The sequence below is a fragment of the Nelumbo lutea genome, chromosome 5, assembly GCF_056320005.1.
Source record: "Nelumbo lutea isolate HS-2025 chromosome 5, American lotus-T2T, whole genome shotgun sequence".
NCBI lineage: Eukaryota > Viridiplantae > Streptophyta > Magnoliopsida > Proteales > Nelumbonaceae > Nelumbo > Nelumbo lutea.
This window is the reverse complement of record NC_142688.1, coordinates 37386050-37409945: the sequence shown is the minus strand read 5'-3', so window position 1 is coordinate 37409945 and position 23896 is coordinate 37386050. Positions and strand designations below refer to the sequence as shown.

The 23896-nt window shown below is 29.7% G+C and overlaps 1 protein-coding gene and 1 long non-coding RNA gene across 2 annotated transcripts; one reads left to right on the top strand and one right to left on the bottom strand.

Moving 5' to 3' along the window:
- Positions 1-9544: 9544 nt before the first annotated feature.
- On the bottom strand, positions 9545-10612 carry LOC148851768 (putative indole-3-pyruvate monooxygenase YUCCA11; the record flags this gene model as incomplete). The annotated part of the gene is made up of 4 exons (XM_088945706.1): positions 9545-9733; positions 9871-9993; positions 10083-10316; positions 10394-10612. Coding segments are annotated over 4 exons (765 nt in total), but the record flags the coding sequence as incomplete, so codon positions are not given.
- A 7373-nt stretch (positions 10613-17985) lies between these two features.
- Positions 17986-18768, top strand: LOC148851767 (uncharacterized). Its single transcript, XR_016099069.1, has 2 exons — positions 17986-18377; positions 18583-18768. It is a non-coding gene; the product is annotated as an uncharacterized LOC148851767 (long non-coding RNA).
- Positions 18769-23896: the final 5128 nt, after the last annotated feature.

Below are 23896 nucleotides of genomic sequence, written 5' to 3'. Positions count from 1 at the left end.
GGTCAAATCCATAGTTTGTCTCTCAAAATTGATTGACCATTAGCTAAAATCCACCAATTCGGGTTGTATCGATTTGGGTTTATTTTTTGTTTAGTTTGTTTGTTCAAAAGATTTAAACTTAAAAAAAATTAACTTTAAATTTCATAAATTACAATAATATTAATAAAAAATAAATTACAAAAATTAAATATATGATATAATATATTTTAGACTAAAAAATATGGGAATTTTCCTACTTTTTTGTATTAAAAAATTAAATTTAAAATATAAAATATTAATATATATATATACACTTATTTATTAAACCAAAGCCAATCTGAAATACTAGAAAACCGACTAACTCGAGTTGAGTTTGATCGGTTTGTTTATTAAAAAGTTCAAATATAAAACAATTATATACTCTTATGTATTTCTATTGTTTAACTTTCGCTTAACAAAGCACGAGTCACCATCATCATGCCTCTCCTTGCTCCATTATCCCCACCCTACATTCTCTTTGACTTTCTCTCCTCTCCCCTTCCCACCACTCCCATTAAGCCATGTCACCCAACTACTTAAAAATATTCCTATAATCTCTCTCCAAAGATATTTAAACCAGTAGGAAAGTATCATGTTGCCCCACTCCCTAATGAATTCAAAAAATGCATCCCCCCAATCTATACCACTCTCCCTCATTTAAATATTCATATTAATTAATAAATAGTTAAATATGATTAATATTCAATCCCACCCATATTCAATGAGTATTAAATAGTGTTATTACCAAAAGTTAATAAATATAGTTAGTAAATTACCAAAAGTTAATAAATGTTGTTATTAATTAACCCATTAACAACATTTTATAGAAATTGAAAACTCTTTAACTAATTTCTATAAAATTGATAATTATATTTAACAACTATCAAAAAGTATAAAATTTTAGTTATTGTTATATTATAATTAATAACCAAAAACAAATGGTGGAACAAAATATTATAATGTTAGAAAATGAAACTATTACTTAATTTATTTTGAAAAATAAAAGATATATTAGTGTAATTTTGTTAGTAAACTACCAAGTAAAAATATATAATTAATAACAATTTAAAAAATTTCAATAAATCACCATAATTACACAAATATAATAAAATTTTCAAAAAAATTCATAAAACTACATTATCATAAAATAACAGTTTTGAAATCAAAAGATATAAAGTATTTGAAAGTTTATTTAAAATGAACTAAATAATTATTCAAAATTATTAGAATATTTTGGAAATTTTAGGAAAATTTATTACATTTGATAGATTTTGGAAAATCATTGAAAAATTATGTAATTTTCATTGCAAATTATTGAAAATTATTAAAGATAAATGACTATGGAAAATGAAAAACTATAATTTGAACAAATAATAACACAAATTATTAAGATAAACTAGTATAATATTGAAAAAAGGAAATTATTGGTTAATTTATATTAGAAATTATAAGATAATTTAGTATAACTCTATAAGTAAACCATTTAAAAAGAAAATAAATTTGAATAAATTTTCAAATTACACAAGTACAAAAAATTTTCTAAAATTTTTATAAAATTACATTTTTGAATGTTAAAGACAATTTAGTGTACTTTTAGAAATTTACCATGTGGTTAATACTCAATATATCATTTTGATCATTTCTATCATCAAATTGAATATTGGGTTGACGGGGACGGTGTTTTCAAAACTGTATCAAACCATATGGTTAGACCGAAAGATTGGGAACCAGACACCATTTCTCCTCAAAACCTCTTTTTGTCCAAAAACCGTTTATTTGGTTAGCGAACCGCTGACCTGGGTAGTCGAACCATCAACCCGGACAACAATTTTTTGCCTTTTTTTGTTTTTCTAATTTTTTATTTTTTTTGTCAAAGCGGGTCATTTGTTTGACAAATAGACTATTCAATCCCAGAACGGTTCCCTATCCGGTCCAATTTTAAAAACCTTGGATGGGGAATGGGTGTCTTTATCTTGAGATTGGCTTGGTGTGTGGCATGGCCTGGCCCATGGACCAACCCGACCCACGGCATGGCAAGGGTCCGTGCGGGCTCGAGCCACGGGCCATGCCGAATCGACCCCCCAAATTATCCTAGAGGGAGGCATGGCCCGAGACTCCTCATGGGTCAACACAACACGACTCGCATTATGTGCAAGCCACATGCAGGTCGTGTTGTGCCGACCTAGCACGACCCAATATTGGGGATGGAGCAAGGAAATTCGAGGAGTCTCCATCCTTGATGAGGAGTGGGGCGCCTTGCCCCTAAACTACTCGACATTGAGGAGTGGTTACCTTACCCTAAACCCATGTGACACTAGGGACGGAGCGGGGATGGGGTGCCCTACCCTGAATCCACCCTGTTGTCATTCCTATATAATTGTTAATTATTAGTGGAATTAATAAAATTGTTAGCTTTTAAAGTTTTTTTATTTATTTTAAAAGTAATCAAATTTTCATTTAAAAATAATAAAAAGAATAAAATTTATTAAAATTACTACAAATTATTAATAAAACTAAATTTATTAAAAAATATTTATTCATATTCAATTAACAATTGTTATTTTTTATAAATCAACATTAAATGAAAAATAAAATTATTAAATCTTTCAGATTTTTCCCGTGCACCACACGGATCCCTGCTATTTTAAATAAAGTCTAAACAAAAAATACAAGTGTAGGTAGGATTTGGTTAGGCTATGTGGAGGGTGGCCATCAACTAGGGGGTTATGTTAAACATGAATGACAAGACTACTTAATAGGGAGTCCAATGATTGAGTGAATCTGGGAATGAATGAATCTCTCCGCCTCGAGGAGGGTTCTTATTTATAAGGAGGGATCCCAAGATCCCGAAAAAAATGAACAAAAAAGTGATTGAATCCTATTAGGAAAGGGAATATTAGATTTGTTGCCGATCGTTAATGAGCATTACTAGGGTTTTGCCATGTGTTTTATGAGATCTCTCAAGGTTGACTTTCCTTTTACCCGAAGACTCTTATAATCCATGCATATTACTTCCTTTCACACCCTACTTGGCCGACGTGGCACTGGTAACATTATTGTTTGGCGGACGCATCCAAACTTATGTGGCATGTTACCACATGCGTAATTTAAAGTCATACGTTTAACTAATATTCAATTCTGGCTCATTGTGACCTACACTTCTATAATGGTCTAAGGTTCATCACAGGTCCGTGTATCTCCGAGGTTCATCACAAAACTGTGTGTCATAGATTTATCGTGGAGTCATACACGTTCAAGGTTCATCGTAGAATCAAATTCATATGAAATTTATCGCAAGTTTAACTAGAACTTATTTTAAGCTCAGGTAAAGAGTGAGTCCATCGCGAACATGTGATGAACCGTGAGTTTATCGCAAATGTGCTATGAGTTCATTGCAGGTGACCGGTAAGCTAAAGACTAATTGCAGGTATCCATATGGTATATTCAATGTCTTCTTGAATCTGAAGGATTGAGCAAGCACTATTTACCTACAAAAAGTATTTTTAATTATTTTCATCATATGTATACATGTTTTTTATAAAAAATAAATAATTTAGCAATCTTATAAAAATATAATATAAAAAATATATATTTATAAATATATAATACATACTGGATCGAATCATGATCCGATCGATTTGCACCCCTAGGTAAAGAATAAAAACTCTTACCTATCAAGTAAGCTCCTATATATGAATTCTTAAGTCTACAAATAATTTTCATATAGAAGTTTAGGCCTTATTTGGATAGACTTTGTGAAAGTATTTTCATGATTTTGAAAGTACAAAAGTATGAAAAATGCCACATTGTGTTTGGATGGCATCCTACTTTGACTTTCATCTATACTACCTATAAAAGAGCGAATGCCCTTTCTTTCTAGAATTTTCATTGGATTTTTTCTACTCCTTTGTCGAAGCATACACAACAGGCATAAAGAGGCCATATATGTCCTTTACTCTCACTTTAAAAACTTCCCACCTATAACCGTTTAGAAACTACCACTTGTAACAATTCAGAAACTACCCATGAATTATAAATAGTTTTGTCTTAAAGATACTATCACATGCAAATGCATGTACATGTTTACTAGTACTTTTTAAAAACACGGAACACCCCAAAAGCATAAAGTTGACTTTTATTAGTTTGTGCTTTTGTGGAAGTTTTGCTTCCATCACATTACCACCTTTTCAATAAAACCCCTCGATTGAGACTCCCCCATTCGCTTGTCACCTTCAAGCCCTAACCTCTTTGCTATAATGGATTCTTGCTCCACCATTGCCACCAAAAGCATAGTCCTTGTCGGAATTGCAGGTATGGATCCTGATTTCATATCCCCCCTTTTAATGCTTTTTCTCCATTTCATGCACTATCTTCAAGCTTAATGGCATGTGTTGTTGCATGTTTACCACCATTGGAATCACTGTCGTTGAGTTCTTCATTTCCTAAACTCTTCTTGAAGGTTAACGGAATTTTTTTGTTTATTTATTGTAATGTTATAGATAGCATTCTACTTGTACAAAACTAGTTCATTGCTTGTTGATCAACTGTCTCTATCAATGAACTTTGGCATGTATGTGTATCTTCGATGTATACAAGTGGCTAATCATGGGTAATAAGACATTTGTCATGTGTAAGATCAGATGAATCATATGACTGATAGTGTGCTTTTGCCAAATGGAAAATGATTATTTTGTTTTCTAAATCATACTTTACAATTTTTTTACCCAAACAGTTTTCACATAAAAAATACCAAAGTAAAAGTTGTTTACATGCTTTGTACTTTTGTACTATTAAAAGTACAAAAGTAGAAGTCTATCCAAACATAGCCTTAGAATATGAATCCTTCTTTCCTTTTTTTTTCTTTTTTCTTTTTCAAATTACCTGTAGGAACTTCATTGCAACTGATTAAATACATTAAGTCCATGCTTTTAAATGGAATTTAAATGGATCCATGCTATAACATGCTTCAAATGGTGTTGTTTAGATGAGGTTATTAATAATTAGATATGTAATTGTCGATCGAAGATAAGGATGATTACTCTTTTCTCAATCAAAACTTAGGGTCCATTTAACTTGCAGACAAGACCGGAATTGAATCAAAATCTCCTAGAATCAGAGTTGGAATCACCTATTCCTCATGCTTGTTTGGTTCAATCACGAATCAGAATTGGATTCTGATTTTTGCCATTTGGTTCATTGGGAGTTTGAAACGGAATCAACTAAAAATTTTCAATGTTGTATTAATCTATTTGTTATTTTATTAATATTTTTTGAATATATATAATTATTATCTTATTAGTATTTTGTTATGATTCTTTTATTAGTATTTAATAATTAATATCTTAGTATTTATCATAAATTTATGAATATTTTATTAGTATATCATTATATTATTATTACTTTAATTATAATATATTAATATTCTATTGGTACTTAATTATTATTAAATAAACAATACCTTTTCTTTTTATTAATTATTTTATTAATATGTTATTATAGTATTACTATTTTATAAATGTTTACTAATATTTTGTTATTATTTTAATTATTAATATACTCTCATTTTTTATTAATATTTTATTATTTTAATTATATTATATTAATGTTTTATTTATACTTTACTATTATTATCTTTATCTTTGTTTATTATTATTAATTTATTAATATTTTATTATTTTATTAACATTAGTATTTAGGTACTTTTTGTCATGAGTTCTTTATTTCTTGACATACTCTAGAATGGGATTCCCATTCCTTGGGGGTCGGAATAGCCATTCCTCCATATGAGGGAATGGGATTCCATTCCAACCAAACAAATAATAGGAATCAAAATGGGCCATTCTGATTCCAATTGTAGATTTGTAGGCACCTATTCTTAGAAACCAAACAGACCCTTAGCGACATGAGATCAAAGGTGTGTAATTGCAGGCACTCTGTGGCAAGGTCGATGGACTTCATGTAAACCCTGCTTTGCGTCCCTACTTCTTAATCTCCTATAATGTGTAACTGTATATAGGTTTTTTATTTGACTTAAGAGATTAATTAATCACTTTTTTATTTGATCTATATTGTATATCTAATTTGAATTTCTTATTTAATTTTAAAAGTGATAAATAAGGTTTATATTTGATAACATATTTCATCTAAGAGAATGAAACCTACACCATTAAAAGCCCTTATAGTGAGCCTTTTGCTTGAAATAGGAAATCAAATTAAAAAGATTATTATGGGTCCTAAATATTTTTGAAGTGAATACCTTTTTTCATAAAAAGCAATATGTTAGAATTTAGCATTATTTAAGAGTGGAGTTAACCGCTCTCATTTTTTTCTAAAAATACATAGACACATGCAAAAAAAACTTTATTGAAGAGTAAAAAAAACACTCTATATTTGTTTTTTTAGAAGATAGTTCCATTTGTTTAAAGTAAAAGCACCCTATTTTGAGGGTTTTCCTTTAATAAATATAAAAGACATTAAATGTGGTGCTTAAATTAGTGTTGGACATTTCAAATTAAATATAAATTGGATGAATGTATTTGAAACTTTGTATATGATCCAAAGTAGGTCCTAAATTTTCTGACATAATTGCAAATAGATCCTTCTGCTAGAATCTTCTAACAAGAGGCATGAAAATGTCCAAAATACCAATAAAATTATTATTGACCAAAATGTTTATTTTTTGAATGTTCTCTTCATATCAATTGTTACGCCAAATCTTTCCAATCTCTTTTTCAAAGTTGATTTATTTTCCAAATTCGCCCTTGATATCAATTGGCCAAAGGTAAAGCTACAACTTTAAATTCTCTTTATTATTGTTGTTCATAAATATTGTATTATTATTTTTCTCTAGAAGCCAACCCCAATAGAACTACATGGGTATTTTGGACATTTTCGTGCCTTTGTTAGAGGATTCTAATAAAGGGGTCTACTTGCAACTATGTCAAAACATCAAGGGAGGTGATTGTAATTACCAAACTTTAAGAGAAGTTTCAACAACGGTCAAAAAGTTCAAGGGGTTTCAACAATTTACCCTTAAATTAATGATCATACATTCCAACAATTTTTAAACTCAATTAAAACTTTTCCTAAAGTAATTTTTTTCTCAAGGTTCATAGAATTGACATGTATCATTTCTTACTTATTCATTTGGAAGTTAATGCCAAATTCATTCAACATAAATTAAGTCTCGAGAAATACAAAACATTCCCTTAAAAAAGATTCAACATTTAAATAAAGTTAAAAGAGATTAAATGCATGGAAACAAATTATCATTTAGCATATTAGCAAACATAAGTAATTACTATTATCAAATTAGGAAACATGATTGAACTTAATCGAAGGGAAACCTAGATCAGGAGGCACATTTTGTGAAACCGTGTATGGAGAGGACTTAGCTAAATTTCCCTATGAAAATTCATACTTTCATAAAATGCAATTTCTAGGGTAGAGAAACAAGTTTATATATCCACCATAAAAGTATTTATTGTAGTGTGCAAATGTTGCACACCTGGCTATACTATTGTAGATATTGCATTGATTTATTTTGCAAACAACAATGTTGCATCCCATAGTATTTTTACAATACTTGTAGTATAATGGGCATTATTGTATCACAACAATGTTAAAAGAACGTTAAGAGAGAAAAATGTCAATAAATTGACTATATTTTTTATTTAGCATTCAGAGTATTTTTTTTCTATTTTTACACAAGAAAAGGAAGGGCATCACTTAATTACAAGTTTGAGTCATATTCATTGTATCCTCCATGAATTTATGATAAATAATTAGTAAAGAAAAGGTGAATAGAAAAAGGTAATAAAGAGTTTTTTACATTCTAAAAACATAGAAACTATACCCTAAAAAAATGTAGCAATTTTCAAAAGAAATATTATCTAAAACACACCATAACTTTTTCACATCTCTTAAACTCACCAATCATCATGACTTTTCAAAACCTCTAGAGAACCCTATATCAGTGAATTTAATTGTCCAAAGCTCACCTTTCGTTAAGCTTTCCATTAGATCACTATTATCGACCATTAACAAAAATTGTTCACATAAGCGTTTAAATATTTTGCACGACCAAACTACCTATAAATGGCCAATCAAGCTTATTAAATATTTTTTTATAACAAAATTATCCATGACCTGGGTCCAAGCCTACACTAGGCTAATAAATTTTTGAGTCAAACCTCAGCATAATATTTCAAGCAGCCCAAGCCTAACCCAACCTACATTACTTAAAATATATATGCATAATTATTATATATGAGCAATCAGGGATAATTTTGTCATGAAAATGTTTAATAAGGTAGACTGGCCATTTTTGGGTTAGTTTGGTCATGTAAAATACTTAAATACTTACACCTTCTTTTATTGCTCACTAATGGTGACGGGCTCTTTGAAGTGAGTTTTGAAAGCAATAAAAATATTTATTGCTCCCTTTTCAAAAATATTTATTGCTCACTAGTGCAAATTTATTAGCACAACCCACATAAACATGGTTAAATATGTAAGTAATGATTTTATCATAGAATTCTTTAATTTTATTCATTCTTTAATATTCATTTTTAATCATTTATCCTATACTAGGTTTGAAAGAAAACTATTGTGAAATTTCTATTAAACCAAAGAAAGCTTTATGGATTAAAGTAGGAAAATGTACCAACACACCAAAATCTAAACCAATTTTTTTGAACCCAAAAAACAAATTAATTGCTATTACATATTAATCTAAACCAACATTTACTTATGTTTTTAAAATATTATTTATCTATTAGATTAATTAAATAATGCATAAAATTATAATTTATATTGTTATTACATAATTTCATTATGAATTTCATAAGAATATAAAGTTATTAATAATATAAATATGGAGTTAACAGATATCACTTTTTCTAAGAATAGATAAGCACATGCAAAAAATAAAAGACTTTATTGAAGTGTAAAAAAACCATTATATAAATATTCATTTTTTAGAAGATATATTGCCATTTGTTTAAAGTAGAAGCCCCCTAATACAAAGGTTTTTCTTTAATATATACAAAAGACATTAAATATGGAGCTTAAATTAGTATGAGATATTTCAAACTAAATTAATTAAATTGGATGAATGTATTTAAAAGATTGTATATGATTGGCTAGTATTGTATTACGTAATGAGCAAAAAAAAGTTAAGGGTATAGTAGTGAATTCAATTCCAACTTTAGTCTCAAGGCATATTCAGTTCAAGTTTGAATTTCCTACCTACGTCTACCCACATATCATTGTAGACACATATGGAAACATCTCATCTTTCTACTTAGTATTATGCATGGGAATAGTGTTTTGGGTAGACGTGGGCAAAGTTATCATGGGTAGGAGATTTGGAGTCATTCGGTTCAATCTTACCCAAATGTTAATTTCAACTTTGCTAATACATATCATATCATATCATGCGGTGAGACAATTGACAACAATGATAAATTACTAATACCCTTTCTAATACACCAATAACATAGTTGCCTACTACAATCCTGATGCTTTAGAACAATTTTTTCTTGTTATGACCAAATGCCATGTTTATATCCTCAGCTATGTTCTCTGCATCCATGGACACCCCTCCAAGACCTCTACTTGAAAACCCAGCAAAGTAAAGACCATTCTTCCCTTTCCATTGGTTGGGAAAAGGTGTCTTAGGCATCCCGTTATCATTTAAGAAGTCACCACCCACCTGTCAAAGAAAAAAAATGCTAGATTAATTCCAAAAGAGGAAGATTTACATGCTTTTATTTCTCTAAAATAGGAAGTTCTGTCTTATGTTTGGAAGGGTTGTGAGCTCAAAACAACTAAAAACAATGAAATGAATACCTCAAGCCAGTCCTTGATTGTGGTCTTGAATCCAGTGGCAAAAATTATATCATCAAATTTCCACACTTTGTCGTTCTCAAATGTCACATTGGTTCCTTCAATTCTCGAAATCCTTGGGAAAACCTATCCATAATTATAAGAGATAAGTCTAAAAGACAGTTAATAAACTTTAACAATATGAGAGGATGCAATACTACATGGGTAATAAGTACCTTGATATCTTCATTCACGATCAAATCCATTGTTCCAACATCTAAAACAGGAGATCTTCCAGTGGTTTGTTTGAGATGAAATGGACCCTTTTTAGGCCTAACAATCCCATACCTTGACAAGTCCCCATACTGCAATTTGGAAAGCATGGTCACCAAATTGTCCACGAAAAACATTGGAAGGAACTTTAGTAGATTCATCCCCAAATACACCATCTCTCTAGAGAGAACATGGACCTACATCAATATTAATTCAAATCAATACAATTAATAAGTTATTTCAGAAAGAACATTGTAATATCCAACTATCATACCGGACTCTGAACAACTATAGATGTTTTTGCTCCAAAATAGGCAAGATTGAAGGCAATTTCCATGCCAGAGTTCCCAGACCCAACAACCAAAACATCCTTACCAACATATTCTCTCCCTGATTTGTATTGGCTAGAGTGGATAAAACTCCCCCTAAAGCTGTCTAGACCAGGAAACTCAGGGATATAACCTTGGCTGTTTTCCCCAGTTGCCACCACCAATCAAACAAGTAGCTCTCTCTCTCTCTCTCTCTATCTATCTATCTATCTATCTATCTATCTATATATATATATATATATATATATATATATATATGTAAATCAAAGAATGAATACAAAAAAGATACTTGTTTTAGATTCACTATTTTTGGCAAATGGTAGAAATTTAAAGTTCTCTTTTCTACTGTTAGGATTCCACATTTAATAAGATTCTATTCCTATTCTTTTAGGATAAGTTTCTTTTTTTTCTTTCTTTTTTTTTTTTTTTTTGTATTTCATATTAGACATTACATGGGGATTAAGGGGTGGGGATACCATAAATATCTAGTAGTCAAAAGCCATAAATTGCTCTTCACTACCTATTAAATCAATCTTTAACTTGATGTTTCCCTCTAACTCAATCCAAATTATCCTTGAAAAGTAAGTAATTCATTAAATATTCCTTCTGATTGCAAAAAACCAATGTGGTAGATCACTTTTAGCAAAATGTAAAATCATGGCAAAATATAATATAGGGATATATGTGGGGTTTAAACAATTTTGATTAGCAAAAATTGTCAAAAATGAAAATAGAAAAATGCATATAGGGGATTAATGAAAAATATAGCATAACAAAACTAAGAATACAATTGGACTCCAAATGTCATTAAATATGTATATTAACAATGATTATCATGGTAACCAAATAAAATTGGATTGAGGACCATTTTAACTAATAATACATTGTCAACAAGAGGTAGTTATGAAAAAACATATACTGATACATATTATATTTTAACAATTCATCATCAGCATTTAAACCTTATCCTAACTATATGGGGATGTCTACATGAATCCTATTTTACAATTGTATTTGTTTAGTGTCATGTTCTCACATCCATTATTAAATCAAGGGTAAATTATTGAAACCTTTACTAAAGTTTGATAATTACAATCACCTCCCTCAATTTTCAGACACAGTTGCAAGTGGATCCTTCTATTAGAATCCTTTGACAAGAGGCACGAAAATGTCCAAAGTACCCATGAAGTTATTTTTTGACCAAAATGTTTGTTTTCTGAATCTTTTCTTCATATCAATTGCTACCCCAAATCTTTTCAATCTCTTTTTCAAAGTTGATTTATTTTTCAAATTCGCCCTTGATATCAATTGGTCAAAGATAACGCTACAGCTTTAAATTCCCTTTATTGTCGAGTTCATAAAGTTTGTATTAATTTTTTTTTTTCTGTAGAAGCCAACCCCAATAGTAATTGCATGGGAATTTTGGACATTTTCGTGCCTTTATTAGAGGATTCTAATACAGGGGTCTACTTGCAATTGTGTCAAAACATCAAGGGGGGTGATTGTTATTACCAAACTTTAGGGGAAGTTTCAGCAACAATAAAAAAGTTTATGGGGGTTTCAACAATTTACCCTTAAATTAATGAGCATACATTCCAACAATTTTTAAACTCAATTAAAACTTTTCCTAAAATAAGTTTTTCTAAAGGTTCATAGAATTAACATCTATCATTTCTTATTGCTTATTCTTTTGGAAGATAAAGCCAAATTCATTGAACATAAACTAAGTCTTGAGAAATACAAGACATTCCCTTAAAAGAGATTCAACATTCATATAAAGTAAAAAGAGATTAAACGCATGGAAAAATTATCATTTAACATATTATCAAACATAAGTAATTACTATTATCAAATTAGGAAACATGATTGAACTTAATCAAAGGGAAACCCAGATCAGGAAGGCACACTTGTGAAACCATGTATGGAGAGGACTCAACTAAATTTCCCCATAAAAATCTACACTTTCATAAAATGCAATTTCTATGATAGAGAAACAAGTTTACATATCCACTATAAAAGTATTTATTGTAGTATGTAAATTATTGCATACTGGGTTGTACTGTTGATATCAATTGTAGTTTGCTAATTACAATCAAATTCACCCTTAATATCAATTGGTCTAAGGTAAAGCTACAACTTCATATTTTCTTTATTGTTGTTGTTCATAAAGTTTGTATTATTTTTTTTCTGTAAAAGCCAACCCCAATAGTAACTACATGGGTATTTTAGACATTTTCATGCCTTTGTTAGAGGATTCTAATTGCAACTGTGTCAAAACATCAGAGGGGAGATTATTGTAATTATCAAACTTTAGGGGAAGTTTTAACAATGATCAAAAAGTTTAAGGGGTTCAACAATTTACCCTTAAATTAATAAGCATATATTTCAACAAATTTTAAACTTAATTAAAATTTTTCCTAAAATAAGTTTTTCTCAAAGTTCATAGAATTAATATCTATAATTTCTTACTGTTTATTCTTTTGGAAGATAAAGCTGGATTCATTGAACATAAATTAAGTCTTGAGAAATACAAAACATTCCCTTAAAAGAGATTCAACATTCATATAAAGTTAAAAGAGATTAAACGCATGGAAACAAATAATCGTTTAGCATATTAACAAACATAAGTAATTACTATTATCAAATTAGGAAACATGATTGAACTTAATCAAAGGGAAACCATGTATGGAGAGGACTTGTAAAACCATGTATGGAGAGGACTCAGTTAAATTCGCCCTTGATATCAATTAATCAAAGGCAAATCTACAACTTTAAATTTTCTTTATTGTTGTTCATAAAGTTTATATTATTTTTTTTTATAAAAGCCAGCCCCAATAGTAACTACATGGGTATTTTGGACATTTTTGTGCATTTGTTGGAGGATTCTAATAAAGAGTCTACTTGTAACTGTGTCACAACATCAGGGTAGATGATAATAATTACCAAACTTTAGGGGAAGTTTCAGCAACGGTCAGAAAGTTCAAGGGTGGTTTCAACAATTTACCCTTAAATTAATGAGCATATATTTCAGCAATTTTTAAACTCAATTAAAACTTTTCCTAAAATAAATTTTTCTCAAGTTTCATAGAATTAACGTTTATCATTTCTTATTAATTATTCTTTTAGAAGATAAAGCCAGACTCATTCAACATAAATTAAGTATCGGGAAATACAAAACATTCCCTTAAAAGAGATTAAACACATGGAAACAAATTATCATTTAGCATACTAACAAAAATAAGTAATTATTATTATCAAATTAGGAAACATGAATGAACTTAATCAAAGGGAAACCTTGATCAGGAAGGTACGCTTGTGAAACCATGTATGGAGAGGATTCAGCTAAATTTCCCCATTAAAATTCACACTTTCATAAAATGCAATTTCAAGGGTAGATAAACAGGTTTACATATCCACTATAAAAGTATTTATTGTAGTGTATAAATGTTGCACATTCGATTGTACTATTATAGATATTGCATTGATCTGTTCTGTAAACAATAATGTTGCAATGTTGCATCCCATATAGAGTTCTTTTGGTTGTAACATATACAACCTAAATGTGCAACATTTCTAACCCAATAGTGTTTTTACAGTACTTGTAGTATAATGGGCATTATTGTATCACAACAATGCTAAAAGAACTTTAAGAGAAAAAAAAATGTCAATAAATTGCCTATATTTTTTATTTGACTTTCAGAATATTATTTTTTTTCTATTTTTACACAAGAAAAGCAAGGGCATCACTTAATTACAAGTTTGAGTCATATTCATTGTATTCTCCATGAATTTATGATAAATAATTAGTAAAGAAAAGGTGAATAGAAAAAGATAATAAAGAGTATTTTACATTCTAAAAACATAGAAACTATTCCCTAAAAAACTCTAGCAATTTTCAAAAGGCATATTATCTAAAACTCGCTATGACTTTTTCACATTTCTCTTAAACTCACCAAGCATCATGACTTTTCAAAACCCCTAGAGAGCCCAATATCAGTGAATTTAATTGTCTAAAACACACTAGAGATACCATTATGTTTTTCTACTGTGATCACCCAGTTGAGCAATCACTGTAGCTCAAAATCGAGTGAAGAAGACAATGTTTTTGGCGGGTCATGGAGAACCACCCAATCTAGATCCAAATCCAAATTTATAATTTAATAGTTCTGAAATTATTAACAGTATCAGTAATTATTTATAATTTTGAAACTATTAACAATATTTAATACTAAATACTAATTACTGTTTTTTTAAATAAAATTTCACCCAAATTATTGTTAATAATTAGCAATTCTTCAAATACTCTTAATAGTTACAAAATTTATTATAGGAACCATTTACCATAATTTCAATAAAATTACTATCAAATATAATATTTTCAGAAAACGTTATTATCAAAACCATTATTATATTACTCTCACAAAATAACAGTAAATTATTCATAGTAGTTGTTTAATTAATATTAAATATCAGAATTAATATTTTCAAAAAATAATATTCATAGTAAATTATTCATAAATTATTCTTAGTAGTTATTTATTAATTATTATTAATTAATATTATCTGAAAAATTTTATAATTTCTACTAATAATAATTTATATTGGTTATAAAAATTAATTACTGAAATTAAAATTATCCATCAATATTTGAAATTAACAAATTCAATAATAATTTAATAGAATAATTAGTTTATGGAAATCAATACCAAAAATTACTAAAAATATTTTATTTCAATTGTCCAATAATTTCAATAACTTCTTGTCATTATTATTTTTTCTCAAAAAATGTTTATCAGTAAATAATTTCAGTAATATCAATATAAAATGGTAGGTTATTGGTATTTAATACAATAACCATAATTAACAATCTTTATTAACAGTAATAACCTTATATATTTATTAACAGTATTAATACATTAAGTAATTTCAGCAATTATTTTCTAATTATTACCGAAATTTAATGGTATTATCTTATTTTATATAAATTTATTACTGGAATTAAAATTATCCATCAATATTTGAAATTAACAAATTCAGTAATTACTAAAATATATTCTGCAAATTTCCAATAATTATGAAAATTATAATATAGTAATTATTTATAAAAATAATTACCAAATTCATGATAATTAGTTTATGTAAATCAATACAAAAAATTGCTAAAAATTTTATTACAAACTTCTTGACATTATTATTTATTTTTTGAAAACAATTTTATCAGTAAATAAAATGTAGGTTATTGGTAATTAATATGAACCATAATTAACAGTCTTTATTAACAGTAATAACCTTATATATTTATTAACAGTATTAGTACAGTAAATAATTTCAGTAACCTTATATATTATAACTTTCTAATTTAATCCAGTACCTAACAAATATTGATAGTAACGATGATCATCAAATTTAAACCAATATCTAACAAAATTTGATAATAAGAATAGTCATTAATTTTAACAATCTTCAAATCACAAAATCCATAAAATTAAACCAAAGATCAGGTATATAGACTAAATTACCAATTAAAATTTCTACAAAATCAATAATTTAATGACTTTCCAATTTACCAAACACCAAGGTAAAATTACCAAAATTAATTTTCAAAAATATCAATAATAATTTAATTTTAGTAATTAATTTTTAAAATAAAATGATATTTAATTTCAGTAATTGGATTTTTTAATTTTAAGTTCGATTGCAGTAATTGGATTTTTTATAATTTCACTAATTATAATTATAATTTCAATAATTATCCATCAATATCCATTAATTATTTTTAAACCATTATTAATAATTTCAAACATTGATGGATAATTATTTTCAATAATTAAATATTTTCACTAATTATCAACAACATATTTATCCAACAATTATCCACCAATATTTGAAATTACCAAAATCAGTAATTTTTAGATAATAAATTACTAAAATATATTGTACAAATTTCCAATAATTATGAAAATTATAATATAGTAATTACCAAAAAATTACTAAAGATTTTATTAGAAACGTCTAATAATTTAAAGGCAAAAAATTCCCAATATTTATGCGTAAATAATTTCAGTAATAACCTTATATATTTATAACAGTATTAATACAGTAAATAATTTTCGTGATTGACAGTAATAACCTTTATATATTTGTCATATTTATATTAATAACCTTTATATATTTGCCACATTTATACCATAATTACTGATAACAGTAACTGTATTTAACAGTATTAATGCTGCTAATTAAATTTTAAAATTGACCGGATATGGGTCGGCGTCCATTTAATTTTACCCACATCATAGTAGTTAAACGGACCGGGTTGTGTATTAACCCAAACCGTACCCAAAGTACCAATCGTCAAAACGGACCGGATATGGGTCGACGTACTTAAGCCACACCGGATTAGTTAAACGGACTGGGTCGTATACTAACCCAAACCGTACCTGAAATAACAATCGTCATCTTTGCCCGATTTACGTCTACAATGTCGCTCGGAAGAGTGAACGTAGTAGATGTAGGTGGTGTTCGGAACCACGTAAATCTCGTAGACAGGACCATTTCACGGGATTTGGTCGAGTTAGGTTGGGTGCGGATGGGACTGGTCCTATCCACACCTCAATATAGCATGAACAGGTTCTATTTACACCCTAATTTTTCATTCACAGCAAAATCTTGTGGTTAGGGACCGCTCACACTTGATTTTTGATCCCCTACTTCACACTTTCCCTAAAAGGCTATCCTATGTCTGTTTCACATTTTAATATTTTTGTCAATAAGATATTAATTATTTTACTTAATTTGTTTAATTTTAATGTTTTATCAATAAAATTATATTTTAAATATATTTTTTAAAATTTTAATTATTTTACTATTATTTTTATAAAAAACTAATGTTTATTAGTTAATATTAATTCATTGATGCATTTTTCAATATATTTATCATATAAAATGCAAAAATTAGATATTTATGATTAATTGTGTAGATTGAGATTTTCGAACCGCCATTGACCCAAACAGTCGGACCATTCAGCATAGGAACCCGTTTTTTGGCCAAAAACCGTTGAAAAAGTCAACAACCCGTTCAACGGTTTTTTATAGTTTTTTATTTTGAATTATTTTTTTATTTTTTTAATTTGTTTGTTAGAACGGGTAGTCCATTCGAATTAGACGGTTGGACTGTTGACCAGGAAACCGGTGGCCATAATGGTTCCGTTTCCGGGTAGTTTTTTAAAATGTTGGTGTAGATCATTCATAAATGTATATGAGACATGGTTTCCAAAACCGGACCAGACCGAACGATCGGGCAAGAAAAACCGGTAGCCGGTTGGCCCCTACATCCGGTTATACTAGAAACTGGAAATTCCAAAAAAAGAACATTGAAAAAGTCAGAAAACCACTGATCCGAGCAGTCAGACCACTAAACCGTTCGACCTAGACAGCGGTTCGTGGGTTACTTTTTTTATTTTCAATGTTTTAAATAAAAAAAAAACAAAAATAAAATAAAATGTCTTCAATATCCCCAACCCAGAATTGAACATTAGTCCCTTTAGGGTTAGAACTCCATTTTCGTTCCAACCCTTCCCTCCTCTCAACCCTTACACCCAATTAATGGCGACCAGCAACAACGAGTTTACAGTAGTAAGAGTTGTGATGGCCAGAACTTGTAGACTCCAGTAGTAAGAGTTGCGGCGGCCAGCACTTGCAGCGGTGGACGACGAATTTGCAGCAGCTGTCCGGCAAGTTTGCTGTGATGGGCGGGGAGAAACACTTGCAGTGGATGGAAGTAATACCACCATTGGGCATTGGCAATTCTGCAAGTTGGAGCAGCACTTGCAGTGGCAACTTGCTGCGGCCAAGCCCGAGCCCACCGGTGGCAAGCCCACTGTCACACCACCATTACCAGCACTTGGAAGTGAAACCTTAAAGGACCTAAAGGTATAATTTTTTTTTTTTTTTAATTTTTTTTGTGAGGTAAACAAGTTAAAATTCTTTGCAGCCATCAACTAGTAGTTGTAAGAAATGGGGATGATGATTTTTTTGGTGTGTAAGTCGTTGGTTTTTTTCTTTCTTTTTTTATCTAGTTTATGATAGCCTCCTTAGTTTACTCTGAGTAGGATCTCAATTATTTACTGCCCTCCAGTAACTGTTTTATTGAGATGATGTTTTGGTCAAGAGGAGCTCCGGAAAAGAATGCTGCACTACTCTACACTGGTTGGATGCAATATTGTTTTTGGAACCATGAAATGATAGGTGCATTTCCATCCCTTTAGATTTTCAAGTTTTTTATGAAAATTTTTCTTACTGAAATTTCTGTTGCTTGAAATTATTAGAAAATAGTGTTGGGCTGGAATAGAATTTCTGTTGCTTGAAATTATAAGGGGTTTCTACAATTCTTTGGGAAGAAATCCATACAGTTCCATGATGAACATATGACATGGAATTTTGAAAAGGCTAGTCAATGCTATTTGAATTGCCTGATTTCTAGAAGATATGGAGATTGATTGTGAGTGTTTTAACACCTAGGAGCAGTTCTAAAGAATTCTCAGAAATTGAAGAAAAACAGAGTTATGAAGTTATTGCTTGGTTGAAGCTTAGGGAGCAGCATTTATAGGGAATCTATCCCTGTGAATCTTGATTTTAGGTCAAGGATTTTTGCATTTTAAGATTTAACATTCTAGAATTTTTTCTGTATTTTTTGCAAATTTCTGTTTTATTTTTCTGTATTTTTTGATTTTTTTTGTATTTTATTTTTATATTTTCTATGTGCTTTGTAATGTATTGTTTTTTTATTTAGATAGTTTTATTTTCTATATTTTTTCTGTTTTTATTTAATTTTATGCTATTTTTTATTATTTATAAATATTATTATTTTTAATTTATTTATGACGTCATGTGGCAAACCGTTTGACCTGGACGGTTGAACTGCTTAATCGGAAACCAGTCCCTTGGCCGGTTCTATTTCCAGTTCGTTTTTAAAAACCATGATATGAGATACATGGATTTAAAAAGTGTGGACGCCTACAGAATGCCACTGTGGGTGTGTACTAGTCCAATGACTGGTCTAATCTACACAATTTGTCTACAATTCAGAACAGTTGTGAGTTCTGGTGTGGTGTGGATCGGTCCCTGCCATAAGGCGTGATTCACACCCACCAAATTTTCATTTATACTAAAAGTGCAAAAAAATTAAATAACAGATTAAAAATGCAAAAAAAATTAAAAATAACATACCTGTGTTTGCAGAGTTTCTAATTATAGAAAAGGATAGAAGTAGCGTGTTGGCTCTAGATTTGTGTTTAGAATCCTGATAAATTTGGATGATAATGTGGCATGTTTTCCTTCCTAAATTATTGGGGAAAAAGGGAGATTGCCATGCTGATATGGCAACTCCTAATGTTTCTAAAGGGAATCTTGTACTTCCTCTAAAATTGCTTGGTTGGGGTAATCAAGTAAAGAGAGAGCTGATGATATGGCAAGCTCAACTATACACTAGTGGAGACCCATGCGATGAACAAGAAAACCTAAAAGATTGAATAATTTTATTTACTATTAATTAACTGACAAATTAATAATAAAATTTGATGTTAATTAACTAAAAACATTCAAGTTATTATTAATATTTAAAATTTTAATAATTACATGTTTTTATTTAATGTTGATTGATTCACAAAATATATTTTTTGTTAATTTATTATGAATAAATAATTTTATTAATAATTTATCATATTTTTAATAACTTATATTATTTTTATTATTTCTAAATAAATTATTGATTAAATTTAAATAAATAAAAATAATTACAAAAGTTAATATTTTTATTAACTTCACTAATAATTAACAATTATATAGGAATGGCAATGGCGCGGGGTTTGGGACAAGTCACCTCCTCCTTGTCCATACCCTGTACTCAAGACACTCAACCCCATCCCCACTCTATCCCTAGTGTCGAGCGGGTTTAGGCCAATGCACCCACTTCCCTAGGGATGGTAATTTTCCCCATCTCCCACAAAACCCAACTTCCTTGGTGTTTTGGTAGGGCGGGGATAGGGATTAATAGGAATCCACGATCGGGGTTGGGGGTGGGGATTGAGGTCCCCGCCCCACCCTAGCCCTAATATGTATACGCACACATACACACACACACACACACATACACACACACACATATATATATATTTTATACATATATATATATTATATATATATTATTTATATTATATATATATATTATATATATATATATTATTTATATTATATATATCAAAACATATTTAAAACATTATTTATAATTTAAAATTTTTATTTATTAAATAAAAAACTATTATCTAAAAACATTTCGGGGATTCAGGTCCTCATGAGGAACCCATCCCCGTCGGGGATTGAGGATGGGGGACAAATTTTATCCCCGATGGGGATGAGAGTTAATTTCAGAATTAGGATCGGAGATAGGGAATATGATCCCTAGCCCGAACCCACTCCATTGCCATTCCTACACTTCCCATCAAGGATGAGGAATCCTTGAATTTTTCCCCACCTCGTCCCTAATGTCAAGAAGGTTTTAGGGCAAGGAACCCACTCCCCATCAAGGACAGGGAGTTCTTGAGTTTTTCCCCGCCCCACCCTGATGCTGGGTGGGTTTAGGGCAAGGCACCTACTCCCCATCACTCTGTCAAGGCTGGAGAAATGCCCCCTCTTCTTGAGTTTTTCCCCATCCTGTCCCCGATGTTGGAGCGGGTTCAGGGAAATGTCCCCACTCCTCGTCAGGGGTGGAAAATCGTCGAAATTTTCTTGCCCTAGGGTAACCACCTAAAATAATCTAATTTGTGGTTATTTTACAAATAAGATTATGGAAATTTGGGGGTATTTTAAGAATTAGATTATAACAATTTGGGGTACTTAATAAATAGAATTATGGAACCGTAAGATTATAAGAACTTGAGAAAAACTTAGAGATATTTTAAAATTCGATATTAAATCTAGGGATATTTTACTAATTTACCGTCAACTTCAAGATCAGGGAAAACTTGGGGCAAAAATATTTTCCCCATCCCTACCCCCTCCTTGCTCAATCCCCATTTAAGATAGGGAAAACTTGCCCCCGTTCGGGGTGGAGTAGGACAAGGCCCCAATTTTATAGGGAAAATTACCACCCCTACAATTATAATTAATGAAAAATATAAAGTTAACATATCAATGACTAAGATACTTAATCACTTAATAAATGGTCAGAGATTAATATATTATCTAAGTTAATATAACTAATTAATTTTGAGCTAATTAAATTATTAAATATTAAAAACTAAATTAATATAAAAATTTAATTAGTCGTGTCTAAGTACATTTAATCTAACTGTAGTTTGGTAATAATAAATAAAATTAAATTAACATATTATTTGTATTATCCTAATTAATCATTTTACCCTTTAGCGTTAGTTAATTATAATGTGATTTAATTACATTTATGTGGTTAATGTGTAATAATTACATTGACATAATATGAATCAATTATCATACCTTAACATTAAATTTGTCACCGTTTAACGTTGATCAATGTTAATTTAATTACAACTAATCAGTGTGATTTAGGCTTAAAAAATCAATGTGATTTAATGACTGTCACAACTTAGCCAATGCAGCATTGCGTGTAGGTGAGATGACCTGACCCGTTAACCCAGATATGATCTTTCTATCTTCACCAATGTAAAGAAATATTTCATTTTAATATTCCGAGTGATCCGCATTTTCAAACAAAAGAGATGCCACAGTTTTCTGATAATAAATTTATTACTCAAAAAAGTTATGTAATTATTTTCAATAAATAAATAATTTTTATAATTAAATTGTTTACTATAATTACGGTAAATAAAATTTTATTTAAACAAAATTTTCAAGTAAATAGTTTATTATAATTATGGTAAATTAATTTTTAATTTAAACAAAATTTTAAAACAAAAAAAAATACTGTAAATAGTAAATAACATAAATGGGTCGGATATGAAATGAATATAACAAAGATATAATCCATTTTAATCATGATGTGTTACCCGCATTGCATCTACAGTGATCGCTCGAATGGGCAACCACAGTAGGTGAAGCTGGTCTACACAGTGCGATGCATGGACCTGGTGATGATTTCCATTTCATAGTGATCATTTCCAACTAACAAAGTGCAGTGGAAGTATGCTGGAGAATATATGAATGATTCACCTGAAATGGAGGTTTCAAACCAATAGAGGTATGCTAGTAGTGATTTCCATGTGTACTACTCCAAAATCGCTCAGAGAACAATGGAGTGGAGGTGTGCTGGCAGTTCGAATTACTTGGATTGTTGAGCTACAAGATAAGAAAATAATACGTTAGCAACACAATGGGGCTCCCTTGTATGCATTTTGTATGTATTTAGCAATACAGTTCCATGTTTTTAAAATTTTTGAAAAAATAATAAAAATTTTAACATAAATTAAATAATATATACAAAAAATTTAAAAATATTTTAAAATTTTATTTTATATAAATTTTAATGTATACAATTGTTTATATATGTAATAATAAAATAAAATAATATAATAAAATTGAAATAAAATTATATATATTAGTATATTATATATCTATTATATATATGTATAATATATTATATATATATATATATATATATATATATATATATATATATATATATATATATATTTATAACATGCGGGCCATGGACAGCACAACCTGCTCAATCGTATTGGCCGATGGATCTAAAATCCTAGGCCTGACACAACCCATACAATTGTGCTTGACATGGATTGCAGTCCATCACGCCGAATCGTGCCAGGCTGTGAGCAGCACCCATGTTCCCTATTCACAAAGGGGATGGGTTGTGGGGAGGGCTCTGTGTGAGTAGGGATGTCAATGGATCGGGTTAAATGGTAAATTCGCCTGACCCAACCCTATAGGATCAGATTAGGGTAAAGTGTATTTGGTTTATGATCGGGTTAGGGTTTTGATTCTTTGACCCGAGTAAGATTGTGTTCGGGTTTTGGCTGACCCACCCCATTGGGTTATGATACTTTGCATATGTATCAAGTATTCTTATAATTTTTTAACTTATAACTATATAGGCTTAAAGTTTTTAATCTAGTTATACCTTGATTTTGATTCTCTTCTTTTTTCTTAAAATGAAAAAATAACACCTTAGAATCTATAAAACAATTTTTTTATTTAAATTAATATATTTTAAATCTTCAAAATATATTAAAAAATACATTCAAAACTATACGGATCAAATCGGGTTAGAAACGAGTTAAACTCTATACGGTCGGATCGGTTTCGGATTAGAGTGATGGAGGCTCGGATTAGAAATTTAGAATTGGGGCAAACTCGTGCCGAGCTCGACCGTTGACATCCCTATGTGTGAAGACCCCATCCCATGTCGGTTGGGTTGACTTGCATAGTGATGACTGTGATGA